This window comes from Salmo salar, chromosome ssa17 (genome assembly GCF_905237065.1).
Source record: "Salmo salar chromosome ssa17, Ssal_v3.1, whole genome shotgun sequence".
Taxonomy (NCBI): Eukaryota; Metazoa; Chordata; class Actinopteri; order Salmoniformes; family Salmonidae; genus Salmo; species Salmo salar.
The window spans coordinates 349176-367730 of NC_059458.1; the positions used below are offsets into that span (position 1 = coordinate 349176).

The window sequence follows — 18555 nt, forward strand, 5'->3', positions numbered from 1 at the left end:
TTACAATAAATGTGGCCTCAGGATATGTGGTTTCCAGTTTGCATAGAGTCCAGTGTAGTTCTTTGAGGGCCGTTGTGGTATTGGCTTGAGGGGGGAATATACACGGATGTGACTATAACCAAAGAGAATTCTCTTGGGAGGTAATACGGTCAGCATTTGATTGTGAAGCATAGGACTTGAGTTTCTGTATGTTATCACAATCACACCATGAGTAGTTAATCATGAAACACACCCCCGCTCTTCTTCTTCCCGGGGAGATATCTTTATTCATGTCTGCGCGATGAACTGAGAACCCAACTGGCTGTATGGACTCAGACAGTATATCCCGAGAGAGCCGTGTTTCCGTGAAAGAGTATGTTACAATCCCTGATGTCTCTCTGGAAGGAAATCCTCGCCCTGCGCTCGTCAACTTTATTATCCAGAGACTGAACATTAGTGAGTAATATACTTGGGAGTGGTGGGTGGTGTGCGCACCTCCTTAGTCGGACTAGAAGTCCAATCCGAATACCTCTTCTCCGCCGGCAGTGTTTTGGATCAGCCTCTGGAATCAGTCAAATTGCCTTGGGGGGTAAGTACAAAGGATCCATTTTGGGAAAGTCGTATTCCTGGTCTTAATGCTGGTGAGTTACCGCTGCTCTGATATCCAAAAGTTATTTCCGGCTGTATGCAAAAACCCAACAAAAATTCTGGGCTAATAATATAAGAAATAACACAATTTTCAAAAATACTGTAAAGTTGCTTAGGAGCTAGAAGACTATCTGTCGGCGCCATCTTGGTCTACACCTGTTGTATTCGCCGCATGTGACAAATACAATTTGATTTGATTGGATCTTTAGTGACCACAGAGAGTCAGGACACCCGTTTAACGTCCCACCCAAAAGACGGTACCCTACACAAGGCAATGTCTCCAATCACTGCCCTGGGTCATTGGGATATTATATATATATTTTTAGACCAGAGGAAATAGTGCCTCCTACTGGCCCTCCAACACCACTTAATTTCAACCAATTACAACAGTCTTTTGTAGTAAAAGACACGTCACAGCCTAAAGGTCAGTCTACAGATGTTCACATTCATGCCTCCACCCACATGAAGAAATACTGCAGTATACTATGGTATAAATAGTATAGTATTCACTGAATACTATAGTATTTATTGTAGTATACTGTAGTATAATGTAGTGTTTACACTATAGTGTAAATACTGTAGTAAAAGAACTGTAAAGGAATATCTAGTCAGTTGTACAACTGAATGCATTCAACTGAAATGTGTCTATCTCATTTAACTCATCCCCTCTATAGTAATTAATGTTGTTTTTGTGCAGATTGTAGTATATTGTAGTATTTGGTGTAGTGTTTTTGTAGTATTCAGTAGTATTTACAGTAGGGTTTTTGCAGATGTAACTGTAATATTTACTATAACAATTTTGTTTTATAATATTTGACATAGATACTGTGTGGATGCTTTCGCCTTCTTTTCTATAACCTGTAGGGAACACTATATATGGTCAATACTTAGCATGTAGGTTTTCTTGGCACAAATTGCGATATGGGGGAGGGAAATGGGCAACATATATTTTAATGAAATACTGTAGTATTAAAAAAAATGTACTGTTAATGCATACATTACTAGTGTTTTGTTTGCAGATAAAACTGTAGTATATACTATACTACAACATTTTATAGTGCGTACTACACTTTTTTATTTTGTTATTGAACCTTTATTTAACTAGTAAGTTAGTTAAGAACAAAGTCTTATTTACAATGACGGCCTAACCCGTCTAAACCTGCATGACGCTTAGCCAATTGTGCGCCGCCCTATGGGACTCCCCCAACCATGGACGGATGTGAACCAGGGACTGTAGTGACACCTCTTGCACTGAGATGCAGTGCCTTAATAAACCACTGCGCCACTCGGAAGCCCACGATCGAGGGATGTAGGGAGGGGAATGGTCAGACTACAGTGTCTTGCGAAATATTCACCGCCCTTGGCATTTTTCCTATTTTGTTTTCTTATAACCTGGAATTAAAATAGATTTTTGGGGGGGTTTGTATCATTTGATTTACACAACATGCCTACCACTTTGAAGATGCAAAATATTTTTTATTGTGAAACAAACAAGAAATAAGATTTAAGTGTGCATAACTATTCACCCCCCCAAAGTCAATACTTTGTAGAGCCACCTTTTGCAGCAATTACAGCTGCAAGTCTCTTGGGGTATGTCTCTATAAGATTGCCACATCTAGCCACTGGGATTGTTGCCCATTCTTCAAGGCAAAACTGCTCCAGCTCCTTCAAGTAGGGTGGGTTCCGCTGGTGTTACAGCAATCTTTAAGTCATACCACAGATTCTCAATTGGATTGAGGTATGGGCTTTGACTAGGCAATTCCAAGACATTTAAATGTTTCCCCTTAAACCACTCAAGTGTTGCTTTAGCAGAATACTTAGGGTCGTTGTCCTGCTGGAAGGTAAACCTCTGTCCCAGTCTCAAATCTCTGGAAGACTGAAACAGGTTTCCCTCAAGAATTTCCCTGTATTTAGTGCCATCCATCATTCATTCAATTCTGACCAGTTTCCCAGACCCTGTAGATGAAAAACTTCCCCACAGCATGATGCTGCCACCACTATGCTTCACTGGGATGGTATTCTCGGGGTGATGAGAGGTGTTGGGTTTGCGCCAGACAAAGTGTTTTCCTTGATGGCCAAAAAGCTCAATTTTAGTCTCATCTGACCAGAGTACCTTCTTCCATATGTTTTGGGAGTCTCCCACACTCCTTTTGGCGAACACCAAATGTGTTTGCTTATTTCTTTTTTTAAATTCTGATTAATGCCCTCCTTGCCTGTTCCGTGAGTTTTGGTGGGCGGTCCTCTCTTGGCAGGTTTGTTGTGGTGCCATATTCTTTCCATTTTTTAATAATGGATTTAATGGTGCTCCGTGGGATGTTCTGATCTGTATTTCTCCACAACTTTGTCCCTAACCTGTTTTTGAGAGCTCCTTGGTCTTCATGGTGTCGCTTGCTTGGTGGTACCCCTTGCTTAGTGGTGTTACAGACTCTGAGACCTTTCAGAACAGGTGTATATATACTGAGATCATGTTACAGATCATGTGACACTTAGATTGCACACAGGTGTACTTTATTGAACTAATTATGTGACTTCTGAAGGTAATTGGTTGCACCAGATCTTATTTAGGGGCTTCATACCAAAGGGAGTGAATACGTATGCACGCACCACCATTTTATTTATTTTTTTGAAGCAGGTAATTCTTTTAATTTCACTTCACCAATTTGGAATTTTTTATGTATGTCCATTACACGAAATCCAAATAAAAATCAATTTAAATTACAGGTTGTAATGAAGCAAAATAGGAAAAACACCAAGGGGGATGAATACTTTGCAAGGCACTGTATATGGAAATGAAATATTGTAGTATTTATTATAGTTTTTGCGGATTGTAGTATTTTTACATTCCTATAGTGTTTTGTTTGTGTATATTACTGTATATAGTATTTTACAGTATACTACAACATTCTACAGTCAGTGTGCAAAACATAAGGAATACCTGCCCTTTCCATGACATAGACTGACCAGGTGAATCCAGGTGAAAGCTATGAACCCTTTATTGAAGTCACCTGTTAAATCCACTTCAATCAGTGTAAATGGAGGGGAGGAGACAGAATAAAGAAGGATTTTTATGCCTGGATTTTACTTAAACACATTTACTTGAGGAACAGTGCAGATGCAAAGTTGGGTAACAGAATGACAGTAAAATCTCCTAGTTTTTTATGTGACTACCTTTTCCCAAAACTTTGTTAAACATCTATTCCGAATTCAAATTGAAAGATATCTGCAGATACAGATGTAGGATCTTAATTTGAGCCAGTTTGCTACAGCAGGAAAATAATCCTGCAGAAAAACAGAAATGTGAATTATTACATGGATTGTAATTACTGGAACTTTTTGTAGGGGTCGATTACATTTTTTTAAATTGCAGTCATTCTTCAAAGTAGCCACCCTCTGCCTTGATGACAGCTTGCACACTTTTGGCAATCTCTCAACCAGCTTCACCTGGAATGCTTTTCCAACAGTCTTGAAGGAATTCCCACATATGCTGAGTACTTGTTGGCACCTTTTCCTTCACTCTGCAGTCCAACTCATCCCAAACCATCTCAATTGGCCAGGTTATCTGATACTGCACTCCATCACTCACCTTCTTTGTCATATAGCCCTTCCACAGCTTGGATGTGTGTTTTGGGTCATTGTCCTGTTGAAAAACAAATGATAGTCCCACTAAGCGCAAACCAGATGGGATGGCGTATCGCTGCAGAATGCTGTGGTAGCCATGCTGGTTAAGTGTTCCTTTGAATTCTAAATAAATCGCAGACAGTGACACTAGCAAAGCATCCCCCACACCATCACACCTCCTCCATGCTTCATGTGGGAACCTCACATGCAGAGATCATCCGCTAAACTACTCTGCGTCTCACAAAGACGGCGGTTGGAACCAAAAATCTCAAATTTGGACTCATTAGACCAAAGGACAGATTTCCACCGGTCTAATGTTAATTGCTTGTGTTTCTTGGCCCAAGCAAGTCTCTTCTTCTTATTGGTGTCCTTTAGTAGTGGTTTCTTTACAGCAATTCGACCATGAAGGCCTGATTCACGCAGTCTCCTCTGAACAGTTGATGTTGAGATGTGTCTGTTACTTGAACTCTTTGAAGCATTTATTTGGGTTGAACTTTCTGAGGCTGGTAACTCTAATGAACGTATCTTCTGCAGCAGAGGTAACTCTGGGTCTTCCTTTCCTGTGTCGGTCCTCATGAGAGCCAGTTTCATCATAGCGCTTGATGGTTTTTGTGACTGCACTTATGTCTTGAAGTAATGATGGACTTTCATTTATCTTTGCTTATTTGAGCTGTTTTTGCCATAATATGGACTTGGTCTTTTACCAAATAGGGCTATTTTCTGTATACCACCCTTACCATGTCACAACACAACTGATTGGCTCAAGAAGGAAAGAAATTCCACAAATTAACTTTTAACAAGGCACACCTGTTAATTGAAATGCATTCCAGGTGACTACCTCATGAAGCTGGTTGAGAGAATGCCAAGAGTTTGCAAAGCTGTCATCAAGGCACTTTGAAGAATCTAAAATCAAAAATGTATTTTGATTTGTTTAACACTTTTTTGGTTACAACATGATTCCATATGTGTTATTTCATTGTTTTGATGTCTTCACTATTGTTCTACAATGTAGAAAATAGTAAAAATTAAGGAAAAGCCTTGAGTGAGTAGGTGTGTCCAAACCTTTGACTGGTACTGTATACATACTTAAGCTAATAAGGCCCGGGGTGGTGTGGTATATGGCCAATATACCACGGCTATGGGCTGTTCTTATGAACGAGGGAACGTGGGGTGCCTCGATACAGCCCTTAGCCGTGGTATATTGGCCATATATCACAAACCCCAGAGGTGCCTTATTGCTATTATAAGCTGGTTACAAACGTAATTAGAGCAGTAAAAATAAATGTTTGTCTTACCCGTGGTATACTGTCTGATACACCACGGCTGTCAGCCAATCACCATTCAGGGCTCGAACCACCCAGTTTATAGATACATTTCAAAAGAATATTATTATATATAATTTTCCCATCACCCTACCACCCCTCCCCTAAATGGAGAAAACTAATGGACAACAACACTTTGGCTTCTACTTCCATCCTATACAGTACCTACTTTACGTACACAATGTATTTTACAATAGTTATCTTATTTCTTTTTGTTCATCCTTCAACTTCCATCAACCCCTTCCATCTATCTCTGAAGACCATCAAGTTTGATTTCTATTTTGCAATATCTTTTTGCACCTGTGCTGTTTCACAAAAGTTCTGAACACATATATATATATATATATAAAAACAACAAGATAAGTAATGTAAAATATTCTGTGTCTGTACAAATATATATATATATATATATATATGTTCAGAACTTTTGTGAAACAGCACAGGTGCAAAAAGATATGGCAAAATAGAAATCTAGTAATGTACTATATTTATATATATATATATATATATATATATATATATATGTTCAGAACTTTTGTGAAACAGCACAGGTGCAAAAAGATATGGCAAAATAGAAATCTAGTAATGTACAATATATATATATATATATATATATATATATATATATATATATATATATATATATATATATATATATATTGTACAGACACAGAATATTTTACATTACTTATCTTGTTGTTTTTAATCCCACCCTTCAGCTCCACTCAACCCCTCCTTTTTAGTAGGCTCCTTTTCCATCTGTGTGACAAGAAATCAAAGCCTTATTCAAACTCTTTGTTATGGCAAGCCTAAATAACTTCAGGAGAAAAAATGTGCTTAACAAGTCACATAAGTTGCATGGACTTTCTCTGTGTGCAATAAGTGTTTAACATTACTTTTTAATGGCTACCTCATCTCTGTACCCCACAAATACAATTATATGTAAGTTGAGCAGTGAATTTGAAACACAGATTCAACCAGGGAGGTTTTCCAATGCCTCAGAAAAAGGGCACTTATTGGTAGATGGGTAAAAATAAAAAAAGCAGACATTGAATATCCCTTTGAGCATGGTGAAGTTATTAATTACACTTTGGATGTTGTATTACAATACAACCACGTCTTTACAAAGACACAGGCGCCCTTCCTAAATCAAATGCCAGAGGGGAAGGAAACCACTCAGGGATTTCACCATGAGGCCAATGGTTACAGTTACTTAGTTTAATAGCCTTCTAGCCGTCTAATTTAATAGCCGTCATAGGAGTTATACTGAAAAAAATGTGGCAAAGGGATGAACTTTTTTGTCCTGAATAGAAAGTGTTATGTTTAAGGCAAATCCAATACAACACATTACTGAGTAACTCTCTCCATATTTTCAAACATAGTGGTGGCTGCATCATGTTATGGGTATGCTTGTAATCGTTAAGGACTGGAGAGTTTTTCAAGATAAAAAAGAAACTGAATGAAGTTAAGCACAGGAAAAATCCTAGAGGAAAACCTGGTTCAGTCTGCTTTCCACCAGACACTGGGAGATTAATTCACTTTTCAACAGGACAATAACCTAAAACACAAGGCCAAATCTACACTGGAGTTCCTTACCAAGAACACAGTGAATGTTCCTGAATGGCCAAGTTACAGTTTTGACTTAAATCTACTTGAAACTCTATTGCAAGACCAGAAAATGGTTGCCTAGCAGTGATCAACAAATAAATTGACAGAGCTTTAAGAATTTTAAAAACAATAATGGGCAACAGCAATCCAGGTGTGGGAAGCTCTTCGAGACTTACCCAGAAAGACTCACAGCTGTAATAGATACAAAGTATTGACTCAGGGGTGTAAATACTGATGTAAATTAGATATTTCTGCATTTCACTTTCAAGAAAAGCAAAGATTTCTATAAACATGTTTTCAGTTTTCATTATGTGGTATGGTGTGTAGACGGGTGATAAATAAAATCAATTTAATCCATGTTGAATTCAGGCTGTAATACAACAAAATGTGGAATAAATCAAAGGGTATTAATACTTTCTGAAGGCACTGTATTCACCGTGTATTGCTTTACACAATCCTGACTGTTTTACTGTTAGCATGTCAAAACTTTATCTTTTTACACAGCAAATACCTAGAGGGTGATTTGCCATTCACAACACTCCCACGCTGTTTCCTCTCACTGTAACAAGGCCAATCCTCTAGAGCTGCCTATACCCTTCTCTACCCTTCTCTACCAACCAATCACATCGAGATGGTGGGAGTTACAGCCATATTTCTCTGTACCATCATATTTTATTTGGTGTGATAAAGATAAACCATAACAATGCTCTCTTTATCTCTCCCTTAATGAACTGAACACGGTGGTTTATTTCTCACTTGTTCACTCTATTACCTCACATTGATAGATTATGTATTGTATATAGGATAAACGAATAGAGATATAACAAATCATAACTCCCCTAAAATGCTAACCTCCCCTGTTATTGGTAATGGTGAGAGATTAGCATGTTTTGGGGGCATGATCTTTGTGCATCTGTAACTTTCTCACTCAACATAATTCACGATTCAGTAATAATTATCTGTAATCATGGAGGCATCCACATTAATGTAGAAATGTTCAGAAACATATTATATTCTTATTTTCAATAAAAATGACTCCAAAATGACACAATACATTATTTACCATTAATTTCTATTGGGCACAACATAATCTGAAACACAACCAAAACAAACTGCAAATGCATCCAACACGTTTGTGAGTCACAAGCTTGATGTAGTCATTGTATGCTAGGAATATGGGACCAAATACTAAACATTTTACTATATTTAATACACTATAAGTACATTTGTACCAACACGTATGACACATTCAAATGGGTCGTCTAGATACATAATGTGCATTCATTTCTAAAAAGATATCTATGAAAATACCCTCAAATTAAAGGTGACATTCTGTACTGTCGCCACATATAAAACATTTGATCTCGAATACAAAGTTCTGTAGTATAGAGCCAAATTAAACATTTTATTTTCACTGTCCAAATAAATACACAGGGGAATGTACCTCATATGAATGAAGAATCACATTTTCAAGGTGTTTCACATAACCTACCCTATATACACGTGTTTAGTTTATTATCCTGAAAGGTGCTATGGATTACTGGAAATTATCGGCTGGGCCATCAGCTGGGCTTTTACAGCATTCTCTATACGTGTTTGGTTGAGAAGCAGAAAACAAGACAACTACAATAGGCCTCCATCTTTCATGTTGTTGACCTGCTGTAGGTACTTACTTGGCAATGTACAAAGATTTTGCCAGAGTACTTTCCTTTAGAACTGAAAGGACCAAGGACTTGAACATGAACAAAGATTTTGTCTGATTTCTTATCTTTAGACCTGAAAGGACCTGTGTCTTTTCAGTTGGAAGCTAAATATGAACATAGTGTTAATATAACTCCCATTGACAGCTTCTTTAATCATGGCATGGATGCCATCTAAATTCTATCTAACATGAGGTCAAAGCTATTTTTGGCCCTTCACAGCTGAGACTTGAGCTGGAACAAATCTTCATGAACATCAATGTAGTTTCCCTTCATGCTTATGTAGTCAGTCAGTTCATGGTTCTGTCTCATTAGGCTCTCCTTGAATTTTCATTGACCACTGATCTATAGGACTTAGCTAGGTGAAAGCAATATGAATATGGCTGAAATACCTCCAGTTCACCTACCAGTGAAAAGAGACTAGGATAGGTATTAGCTTGAGACAAAGCCCATGGTAAGAGTAGAAGTGATCTATATTTAATCCGATGACATAGTGGCAATCAATGTATCATTGTGGTTGTTGAGATTGGAGGGGGGGGGTTTAGATTTTTTTTGGAGAGAGGGAAGGAAAAGGATATTAATTGAAAGCAGAGCAGGGAGAAAACAAAAGACCAGATGCGCTCTCAGCAACTGTTGCTGTCATAGACAGAATGAGAGAAAGGTAGAACAGGGAGAGAAGGGGGAGAGGAAAGGGGATAGTTAGCAAAACACAAGAGAGGGGCACCTTCCAAGCTAATAAAAAACTGAAGAAGCAGACAGTGACAGGAAAGAGAAAAAAGAGCGATTGAGAGAAAAAATGGAGAGAGAGGCTGCGCAAGGTAGGGTGGGAGGGAGCAAGAGAGGGAGAGGCAGAAGGGTGTGTACACACATGCACCACCCTCTTCCCCAATCTGCCTGTCACAAGGCTCAGAAAGCCTCTCTCACACAGAATAGAAAAAAGTTGGGCAAAGTCTGTCTCAGCTCCAATAGCTACCAGACACCCACTCCCTTTAGAGGACCGGACTCTCCCTCTCTCTCTTTTTATCTCACACACACACACACACACACACACACACACACACACACACACACACACACACACACACACACACACACACACACACACACACACACACACACATACATACCCCCCCCCCCACACTCACTCCTGACACAGAGAAGATAGGACAACTGGAGAGACCATACACACTTCCTACTCATCCAGTAACTCACCCAGCCATCGCCAGACGCTAAGACCAAGATGTGGACTCTGCTCTTGGGGGTTACCTTTGGATTACTGGCCTCCTCCAGGTTGGAACCGGCTCAAGGTGAGGGTGTGCATCTTGCTCTGCCCAGCAGACACCTCTTTGTCTGTGGCTTTTTTTCTCTGCTTTCAGCCTGGAAACACTCTTCTTTGTTGGTAGATTTTATGGCGAGACAGTATAGTTTTTTTCATTCTCAGCACTTGATGAGCATGTATAGCGTGTGTATGTGTGTATGTGTGTGTGTGTGTAAAAAGAGAGTACGATAGGCTGAGGCAGTGCCTGTGGAATGGATGAGTAGACGCCAGTAAAGCGGTGTGCGCTAGGCTACACTAGCACAGACAGGCTTACGTCTGGCAGTCTGAGACTCATGACAGCACAGACACAAAGGAGAAAGTCTCTCTCTTTCTCTCACATACACGCTCACATACACACTCACCACTGAGTGTGTTAGGGAGGAGAACAATGAGCCCATGCCGGGCAGCTGCTCATTTCTCATGCATTCAGCCGGTTATCTTGGTATTGTATGGCCACTGTAGCCTTCAGAAAGCATCTATCTGCACTTCAATCAATGTGAGGATACGAAAGAGCTCTATTCATTGTCTGACCACAGCTGAGAGCTATACTGCCGTGCTTTTACGCTGCATTTTCTAAGGATATTCATTTATTCCTCTACCTTTCTCTCTCTTTCTCGCTCTCTCTGTTTCTCTCTCGCTGTCTTTCATTTTCTTTGTCTCTCGCTCCCTCATGCTTTCAGTAAGGGCTCTTGATTGGATTTGTGTCTCAGAGCGGCATCTTTCTGACAAGGGGAAGTTGGTGCTGAATCAAACAGGTCTGGGTTAGTCTCGCTCTCTTTGACTTGTCTGGGAGGGATCTCGCTGTGCCTCCTCTCTGGCTCTGTGCCAAAGCACAGCCAGCGTGCAGCTGTAAATCTGACCAGTTTAAAGACAAACAAAGAGGAGCTATAGGGTAGTATGTGTGTGTGTTCACATTTCCCCTGTGTATTCCTACAAGTTTTTGCCTCTTGGTTTAACTTTAGGGAATGAAGGGTTGTATGAAGATGATAGATGTGTGTGTGTGTGTGTGTGTGTGTGTGTGTGTGTGTGTGTGTGTGTGTGTGTGTGTTCACAGTAATTTGGTGTCTGGTGAGTTGAGTCCTGGGGTAGTTACAGCTCATCCTGCCCAGTCTTTGAACCCTAAATGTGCTGCAGTCCAGACATCCATGTAAACCAATAACCCATTAACAAGGCCTCTCCCATGATCGTGGATCCAATCCACATATGGTTCTGTAAATGACCAAAGCAATAGGACCCTGAAATTTGACCTTCAGAAAATACTTGCTCTCCTAGCCCCTGGATAATGCGGCCGTCCAATGGATATACTTTTTCAAAAGCAGTTTTTGCTTTAGACACACTCGCTCACAAACACACATGCACAAAACGACATCCATGCATAATGCTTACGTTACAGAAATATGAGCTTGGCATTAATACGGCTGTTCCCATTGCTGGGTTGTTTGCTCAGGGCGTCTTGGCAGTTGGCCAGCTTCACTCCGCTCCTCAGAGCACGTTAGACAAGGCCTGATTGATCAGATGGCTACAGGTATGCACAGGGCCAGAGCAGGCTGTGTCCGTCCAGGCTGGACACATGCATGCACGCACACACTCCCCACCGAGACCAGCCCATGCCTGTGGCTATATTTGCTCCCCTATCGTATCGACCCCTCCCGTAACTCTGGGTGTCTATTTCATAGGTGAGGGGTGGTGAGGGGTTCCTGTGGACCTGCACTAGGCCCTCACAAAGAGGCCTTGTGCCCATACACACTGGGACTACCGTCACCTGCCATCTGATCTGCATGGGCACTTGTTTGGCCCCTGTCCAATACCCCTCTACCCTCCTATACCCTTCTCTACCCTTCTCTACCAACCAATCACACGTAGGCCTCACAGCCGGCCACCACTAAGTTGAGCCGTTCCTCTCCTCCATCTCTCCCTTTCTCTCCAGTACTTTTGGTGGCCCCTTCTCTCAGTCAGAAGCTGATCGGCATTTAAACTGATCTTAAACGGGGTACCTCGTATTTCAGCACTTCTGTATCTTCAAGAACGCTGTTAAACCTATTAATTATGATTTAAAGCCTCTCTGTGAGTGTCAGGTTCCCGAGTAGCCAGGCTGTACCCCCGCCCCCTTCCTTCTCTTCCCTGCTCATATACACTGAAGTCTTTGTAGCCAAGCGAAAGCTGCTCCAAAGGCCTCTCTCTGAAATGTATACAGATCCTTACTGCATGAGGCAAGCCTGACCATCTGTAATACCCAACCAGACTACATTTTGTATCTGGGACCAATACAGCAGCTAAGTCTATTTTTTCACAGAGATGTCTGTGAGCTTTCACTGCAAGTTGGTAATCATGTAAGTGTTCAGAGGTTAGGATAGACACATGTAAAAGGTTGTATTGTGGATTTATCCACTAAAATGTTCTCTCAATTTTGATGTAAGATTTGGGAGCCTATAAGCTAAAAGTCTTTGAAAGACATAAGGGGGAAAATGAACGGGTCACTGAGCGAGAGATAGAGAAAGGGGGGAAAGAGGGGCAGGAGTTAGCCTTGAGCTAGGCCCATCTCCCGGCTAGCTGAAGAGATCCATCAGACAATTCCTGGGCTTCAATACCTCTTTTGCCAAATGGCCTGGACCCTTTGCTGCCGACCCAGAGCCCCGCCAATCCATCACGACTGGTCTGCCGACGTAACCGTCCGAGGGGGTTTTAACAGGCTCTTCCGTTGCGACGTCCCTCTGAGGCCCATCTGCTAGCCTGCTAGCCCCGGCATGCTAGCTGTCTGAATCGCTGTGCCTCCAGCTCGCCTAGCTACTCACTGGATAATAAGATCACTCGGCTACACATGCCTCTCCCTAATGTCAATATGCTGTGTCTATTGCTGTTTTGGTTAGTGATTTTTGTCTTATTTCACTGTAGAGCCTCCAGCCCTGCTCAATATGCCTTAGCTAGCCCTTTTGTTCCACACCCCCACACATGTGGTGACCTCACTTGGCTTAAATGGTGCCTCTAGAGACAAAACATCTCTCATCGTCACTCAATGCCTAGGCTTACCTCCACTGTACTCACATCCTACCATACCCTTGTCTGTACATTATGCCTTTCTTCAACGCCCAGAAATCTGCTCCTTTTACTCTCTGTTCCAAACGCACTGAACGACCAGTTCTTTTAGCCTTTAGCAGTACTCTTATCCTACTCCTCCTCTGTTCCTCTGGTAATGTAGAGGTTAACCCAGGCCCTGCAGCCAACAGCATCACTCCCATTCCCTAGGCGCTCTCATTTGTTGACTTAAGTAACCATAAAAGCCTTGGTTCCATGCATGTTAACATTAGAAGCCTCCCTAAGTTTGTTTAATTCACTGCATTAGCACACTCTGCCAACCCGGATGTCCTAGCCGTGTCTGAATCCTGGCTTAGGAAAGCCACCAAAGATCCTGCAATTTTCAACCCTAACTATAACATTTTCCAACAAGATAGAACGGCCTAAGGGGACAGAGTTTCAATCTACTGAGGAGATAGCCTGCAGAGTTCTGTCATACTATCCAGGTTGGTGCCCAAACGATTCGAGCTTCTACTTTTAAAAATCCACCTTTCCAGAAACAAGTCTCTCACCATTGCCGCTTGTTATAGACCCCCTTCAGCCCCCAGCTGTGTCCTGGACACCATATGTGAATTGATCGCCGCCCATCTATCTTCAGAGTTCGTACTGTTAGGTGACCTAAACTGGGACATGCTTAACCTCTTATTGCACCCGGCCATCCTACAATCTAAGCTAGATGCCCTCAATCTCACACAAATTATCAAGGATCCTACCAGGTACAACCCTAAATCTGGAACCATGGGCACCCTCTTAGATATCATCCTGACCAACTTGCCCTCTAAATACACCTCTGCTGTCTTGACTTCGGCCATGTCATTTACAAAATAGCCCCAAACACTCTACTCAGCAGCCATCCGTTTTGTCACCAAAGCCCCATATACTACCAACCACTGCGACCTGTACGCTCTCGTTGGCTGGCCTTCGCTTCATAATCGTCGCCAAACACATTGGCTCCAGGTCATCTACAAGACCCTGCTAGGTAAAGTCCCCCCTTATCTCCGCTCACTGGTCACCATAGCAGCACCCACCTGTAGCACGCGCTCCAGCAGGTATATCTCTCTGGTCACCCCTAAAGCCAACTCCTCCTTTGGTCGTCTCTCCTTCTAGTTCTCTGCTGCCAATGACTGGAACGAACTACAAATATCTCTGAAACTGGAAACACTTATCTCCCTCACTAGCTTTAAGCACCAGCTATCAGAGCAGCTCCCAGATCACTGCACCTGTACATAGCCCATCTATAATTTAGCCCAAACTACTACCTCTTCCCCTACTGTATTTATTTATTTTGCTCCTTTGCACCATATTATTTATATTTTAACTTTGAACATTCTTCAAACTACAAATCTACCATTCCAGTGTTTTACTTGCTATACTTTATTTACTTTGCCACCATGGCCTTTTTTGCCTTTACCTCCCTTATCTCACATCATTTACTCACATTGTATATAGTCTTATTTTTTCTACTGCATCATTGATTGTATGTTGTTTTACTCCATGTGTAACTCTGTGTTTTTGTATGTTGTCGAACTGCTTTGCTTTATCTTGGCCAGGTCGCAATTGTAAATGAGAACTTGTTCTCAACTTGCCTACCTGGTTAAATAAAGGTGAAATAAATAAATAAATAAATAAAGAGAGAGATTTTGCAGAAATGTATGGTGACAGTCTATATTTGTGGCTGTGGCGTTGTTTCTCAGAGAGAGTTTAATAAACACATACATCACAGAGAGAGAGAGAGAGGGGGTGTGAGAGGGAGAAAGATAGTAAGAGAGAGATATGCGTCTGAGAAAATCAGACATAGTTGATAAAGAGCAAGCTGTTTGGCTCTCAGGTCTGATAAGATGTAGCTAGACAGAGCACAGACTGCAACTTGACTGATGTTTTGGATGTGAGGCCAGTGTGTCAGTTCGTGTGGTACTCGTGGTGGTGGCTAGTGTATCAGTGTGTGTTGGTTTGGAGACCAGTGTATCAGTGTGTGTTGGTTGGAGGCCAGTCTATCAGTGTGTTTTGGTTTGGAGGCCAGTGTATCAATGTGTGTTGGTTTGGAGGCCAGTGTATCACAATGTGTTGGTTTGGATTCCAGTGTATCAGTGTGTGTTGGTTTGGAGGCCACTGTATCAGTGTGTGTTGGTTTGGAGGCCAGTGTATCATTGAGTGTGGTGTTGGAGGCCAAGAGTATCAGCGTGTATCAGTGTGTGTGGTGTAATGTGCTGTGTATAGCTACAGGAGAGATGAGAGAATAGCCTGTCTGTTCCAGTCAGTGCAGCTGGAGATTCTGGCATGCACTGTGTAAAAGCTCCCCTTTCTCCCAACTAGCAGCCTCTGTATTTCCAGACCCTCTGTGGCCTCTGGCCCTTTCAAGTCCATTAACTGACAATAGCATCTTTTCGAGAGTCACTGCTTTGGAATAGCAGGATCTTGGAGTGACAAAGTTGTGCATGACCACTCTCCCTGCATGCTAATGGTAACACCTCTGACTCATTGGTTACCCTCTCTTTTCAGCCATCTTAATGCTGTGTTCACTTTGATCCACTCTGGGCAGTGTGTGTGCGTGTGCGCATGCGTGCGTGTGTTTTCCTCTAATGCAGAGTTCCATGGTGAACACACAGCTACAGCTACACCTTCCGAGCCCAACCGTCACTAACGGTAAACTAACTTCCTGCTCAACCTCCTCTCTCTGCCAGTACTATCGTATTCACCAAAGTGCTGGGCCAGGCAGTTTTATTGATGCCATAAATGTTAAATGTTCATTTTCAAAATGTGATACGTCATCAGTTAACGTACCGGGTTGATAATTGAACTACTTAAATGCTATGACTCTCTACAACTCTGTGCTGTTGTCAAAGCAGACTGCAGTCAGACAGGTAGAAGATCAAAGCAAATTGTCAGACACACAAGTGGTGAATCATTGAGGCATCGAAACATAGAGCAATGTAAAATACTGTAGGCATTGAGACCATGTTACTCTGGTACACTTACTTGTCAGCAATTTAAAAACATAAAATCTGCATGTGTCTTGTTCCTTTTATAGAGTTCTGTGTTAAAATCTTTAAGTGTGCGTCAGTCTAAGTAACATAATAAAAAAATCCCTTTCAAAATCACCAGCTGGATGGTGTTTCCTCCAACACATTGGAGAGGCTGGCTTCCGGGTTAAGCGAGAAGTGTATCAAGAAGCAGTCAAGCTTGGCAGATTCGTGTTTCGGAGGATGCATGGCTCTCGACCTTCACCTCTCCCGAGTCTGTAATGGAGTTGCAGCGATGGGACAAGACTGAAACTAGCAATTGGATATCACGAAATTAAGGAGAAAAATGGGTAAAAGTTGAGAAAAATCATAATAATAACAATTTGTCTGTTTAATCTAGAGATATGTTTTTTGCATGGGCTGCGTCTCAGTCCAATGCATCTGTTTGTCAGACCATGAGACATTCCGAATATTGACCACCACAAGCCCCACGGGACTAGTCCGAAGTTGGTTTCGCTGATGTGCCAACTTCTGGCTGTAATGTCCGAACGGTTTTGCCAACACACTAGTATGACCACACTATGGAAAGATGAGACTCTCACAAACATGATGGCGTTCTCCATTTTGTGTCACGGGATTCGTCAGAAGGTAAACCATATAAATGAATGGAAGTATAGAGATAGTTTTGTGCCAACAAAAAATAAGAGGTCAAAAGTTACGGGCGGAGTTAAGATGGATGTCAGAGGTATTGCAATGTACTGTAAATATAATTTTAATTCCTCTGTCTGGATATTTCAAGACATAACATATGAGGGTGCAGTGAGATACCCGATGGGTTGGACGATACTCTTCTTATAAAGTATCTTTAAAAAACATATACTTAAACTGGAAATCAACCAATCCTCAGTCATTCACACAATGGAAAGGTCAAATGCTTTATTATTTGAAAATTTCCTTGCCTGTGCAATGGAGAGAAACAAAATTGTGCAGGTTGAGGCCATGTGCAGAAAGTGATAAGGCTGCTGGAGATGGGGTGGGGGCTAGTGGGTCTGGGAAGGTGTGATGTACTGATGTTTGTGTGATGTTGTCAATGGTGGGTGTAGCTGGTGCATGGAAGTCAGGCGCAGGAGAGCAGAGATGAGTGGACAAAGCACTTTACTTAGGCAATCATAATAACAGAACACAACCGCGTCACAAAACAAATGCCCAAAGAACAAGTAAGGCAGCACAAAGTACAAAACCCAAGTACAAAGTACCGGCTGCCATAAAGCACGGGTATAACACAAAACCCGGCGTAAACCAGCCGGAAGCGTGCCAACCTCGACAATAAACAATACCCCACACAGACATGGAGGGAACAGAGGGCTAAATACACATAGTAATGATGATGAAATGAAAACCAGGTGTGCAGGAAAATAAGAAAAAACAAATGGAAAATGAAAGGTGGAGCGGCGATGGCTTGAAGACCGGTGACGCCGCCCGAACAAGGAGAGGGACCGACTTCGGCAGAAGTCGTGACAGATGTAATAATTTGTATGTGTATGTTTTGCATTGTTTTATAAAAGTTAAATACAATCATATAAAATAAATCTAATAATTAAGGGGTTAAATATGTGTCCAAAAAAAACGAAAATATTAAGATGGTCGACACCATCCACAGTAAAACTGTCACGTGGTTGGCGATAGATCCTCTTATAATGAGATACATATGAAATGATAAAACAATACATTGTCGGTGTGTACTTTTGAAGTGACTCAGATGCATATCTGGTATTCCTAAGAGTGAGAATGACTTAATTTTTTAATAAGACAAGATAAGATTTATTACTACTAGCTCATTATCAAATGTATTGAAGGCAATATTCTCATTGCAACACAATCTGCATTGCCAACAGAGCACTTCCCTATTTTCTCTTCTATCACGTGACTTATTTCTTAAACAGCATCTAGATTTAGGCATCCTACCCCTCTGGGTACAGTTGAGCATCATTTTGAATATTGACAGATATAGGATGCTGTTTGAAATTAAGTTACTGGAAGTCATGTCGTGCCTATAGTGGAAGAGTGCTCTGTCAGCCTTGCCATTGATATGGTGATCTCTCTATCCAATCTGTAACAAGTTGCAACAACAAATCCATAAAATAATTGATCATGTTGATTCCTCAAGAATCATAAAATATGATCTAGGTTTACTTAAGAGTCCCCATGCTCTTGAGCCTCCAGTGTTCATCAATTCTCTCTGGAGTAGAGTGATATGTCTGAGAGTTGTGGTGATATATAGAAGTAGAACAGATGTTAAACTGAATAATTCAGTCTGTCCATTGATGTTC

At 41.4% G+C, this 18555-nt stretch overlaps 1 protein-coding gene across 1 annotated transcript in view; it reads left to right on the forward strand.

Moving 5' to 3' along the window:
- The first annotated feature begins 9802 nt into the window (after nucleotides 1-9802).
- The window catches only part of LOC123728112 (CD44 antigen), a 39941-nt gene continuing 31188 nt past the window's right edge, over nucleotides 9803-18555 (forward strand). The window contains exon 1 of the mRNA XM_045698697.1: nucleotides 9803-10182. Within this exon, the coding sequence (XP_045554653.1) occupies nucleotides 10116-10182 (67 nt within the window). The 5' untranslated portion in view covers nucleotides 9803-10115. The remainder of the gene's footprint in view (nucleotides 10183-18555) is intronic.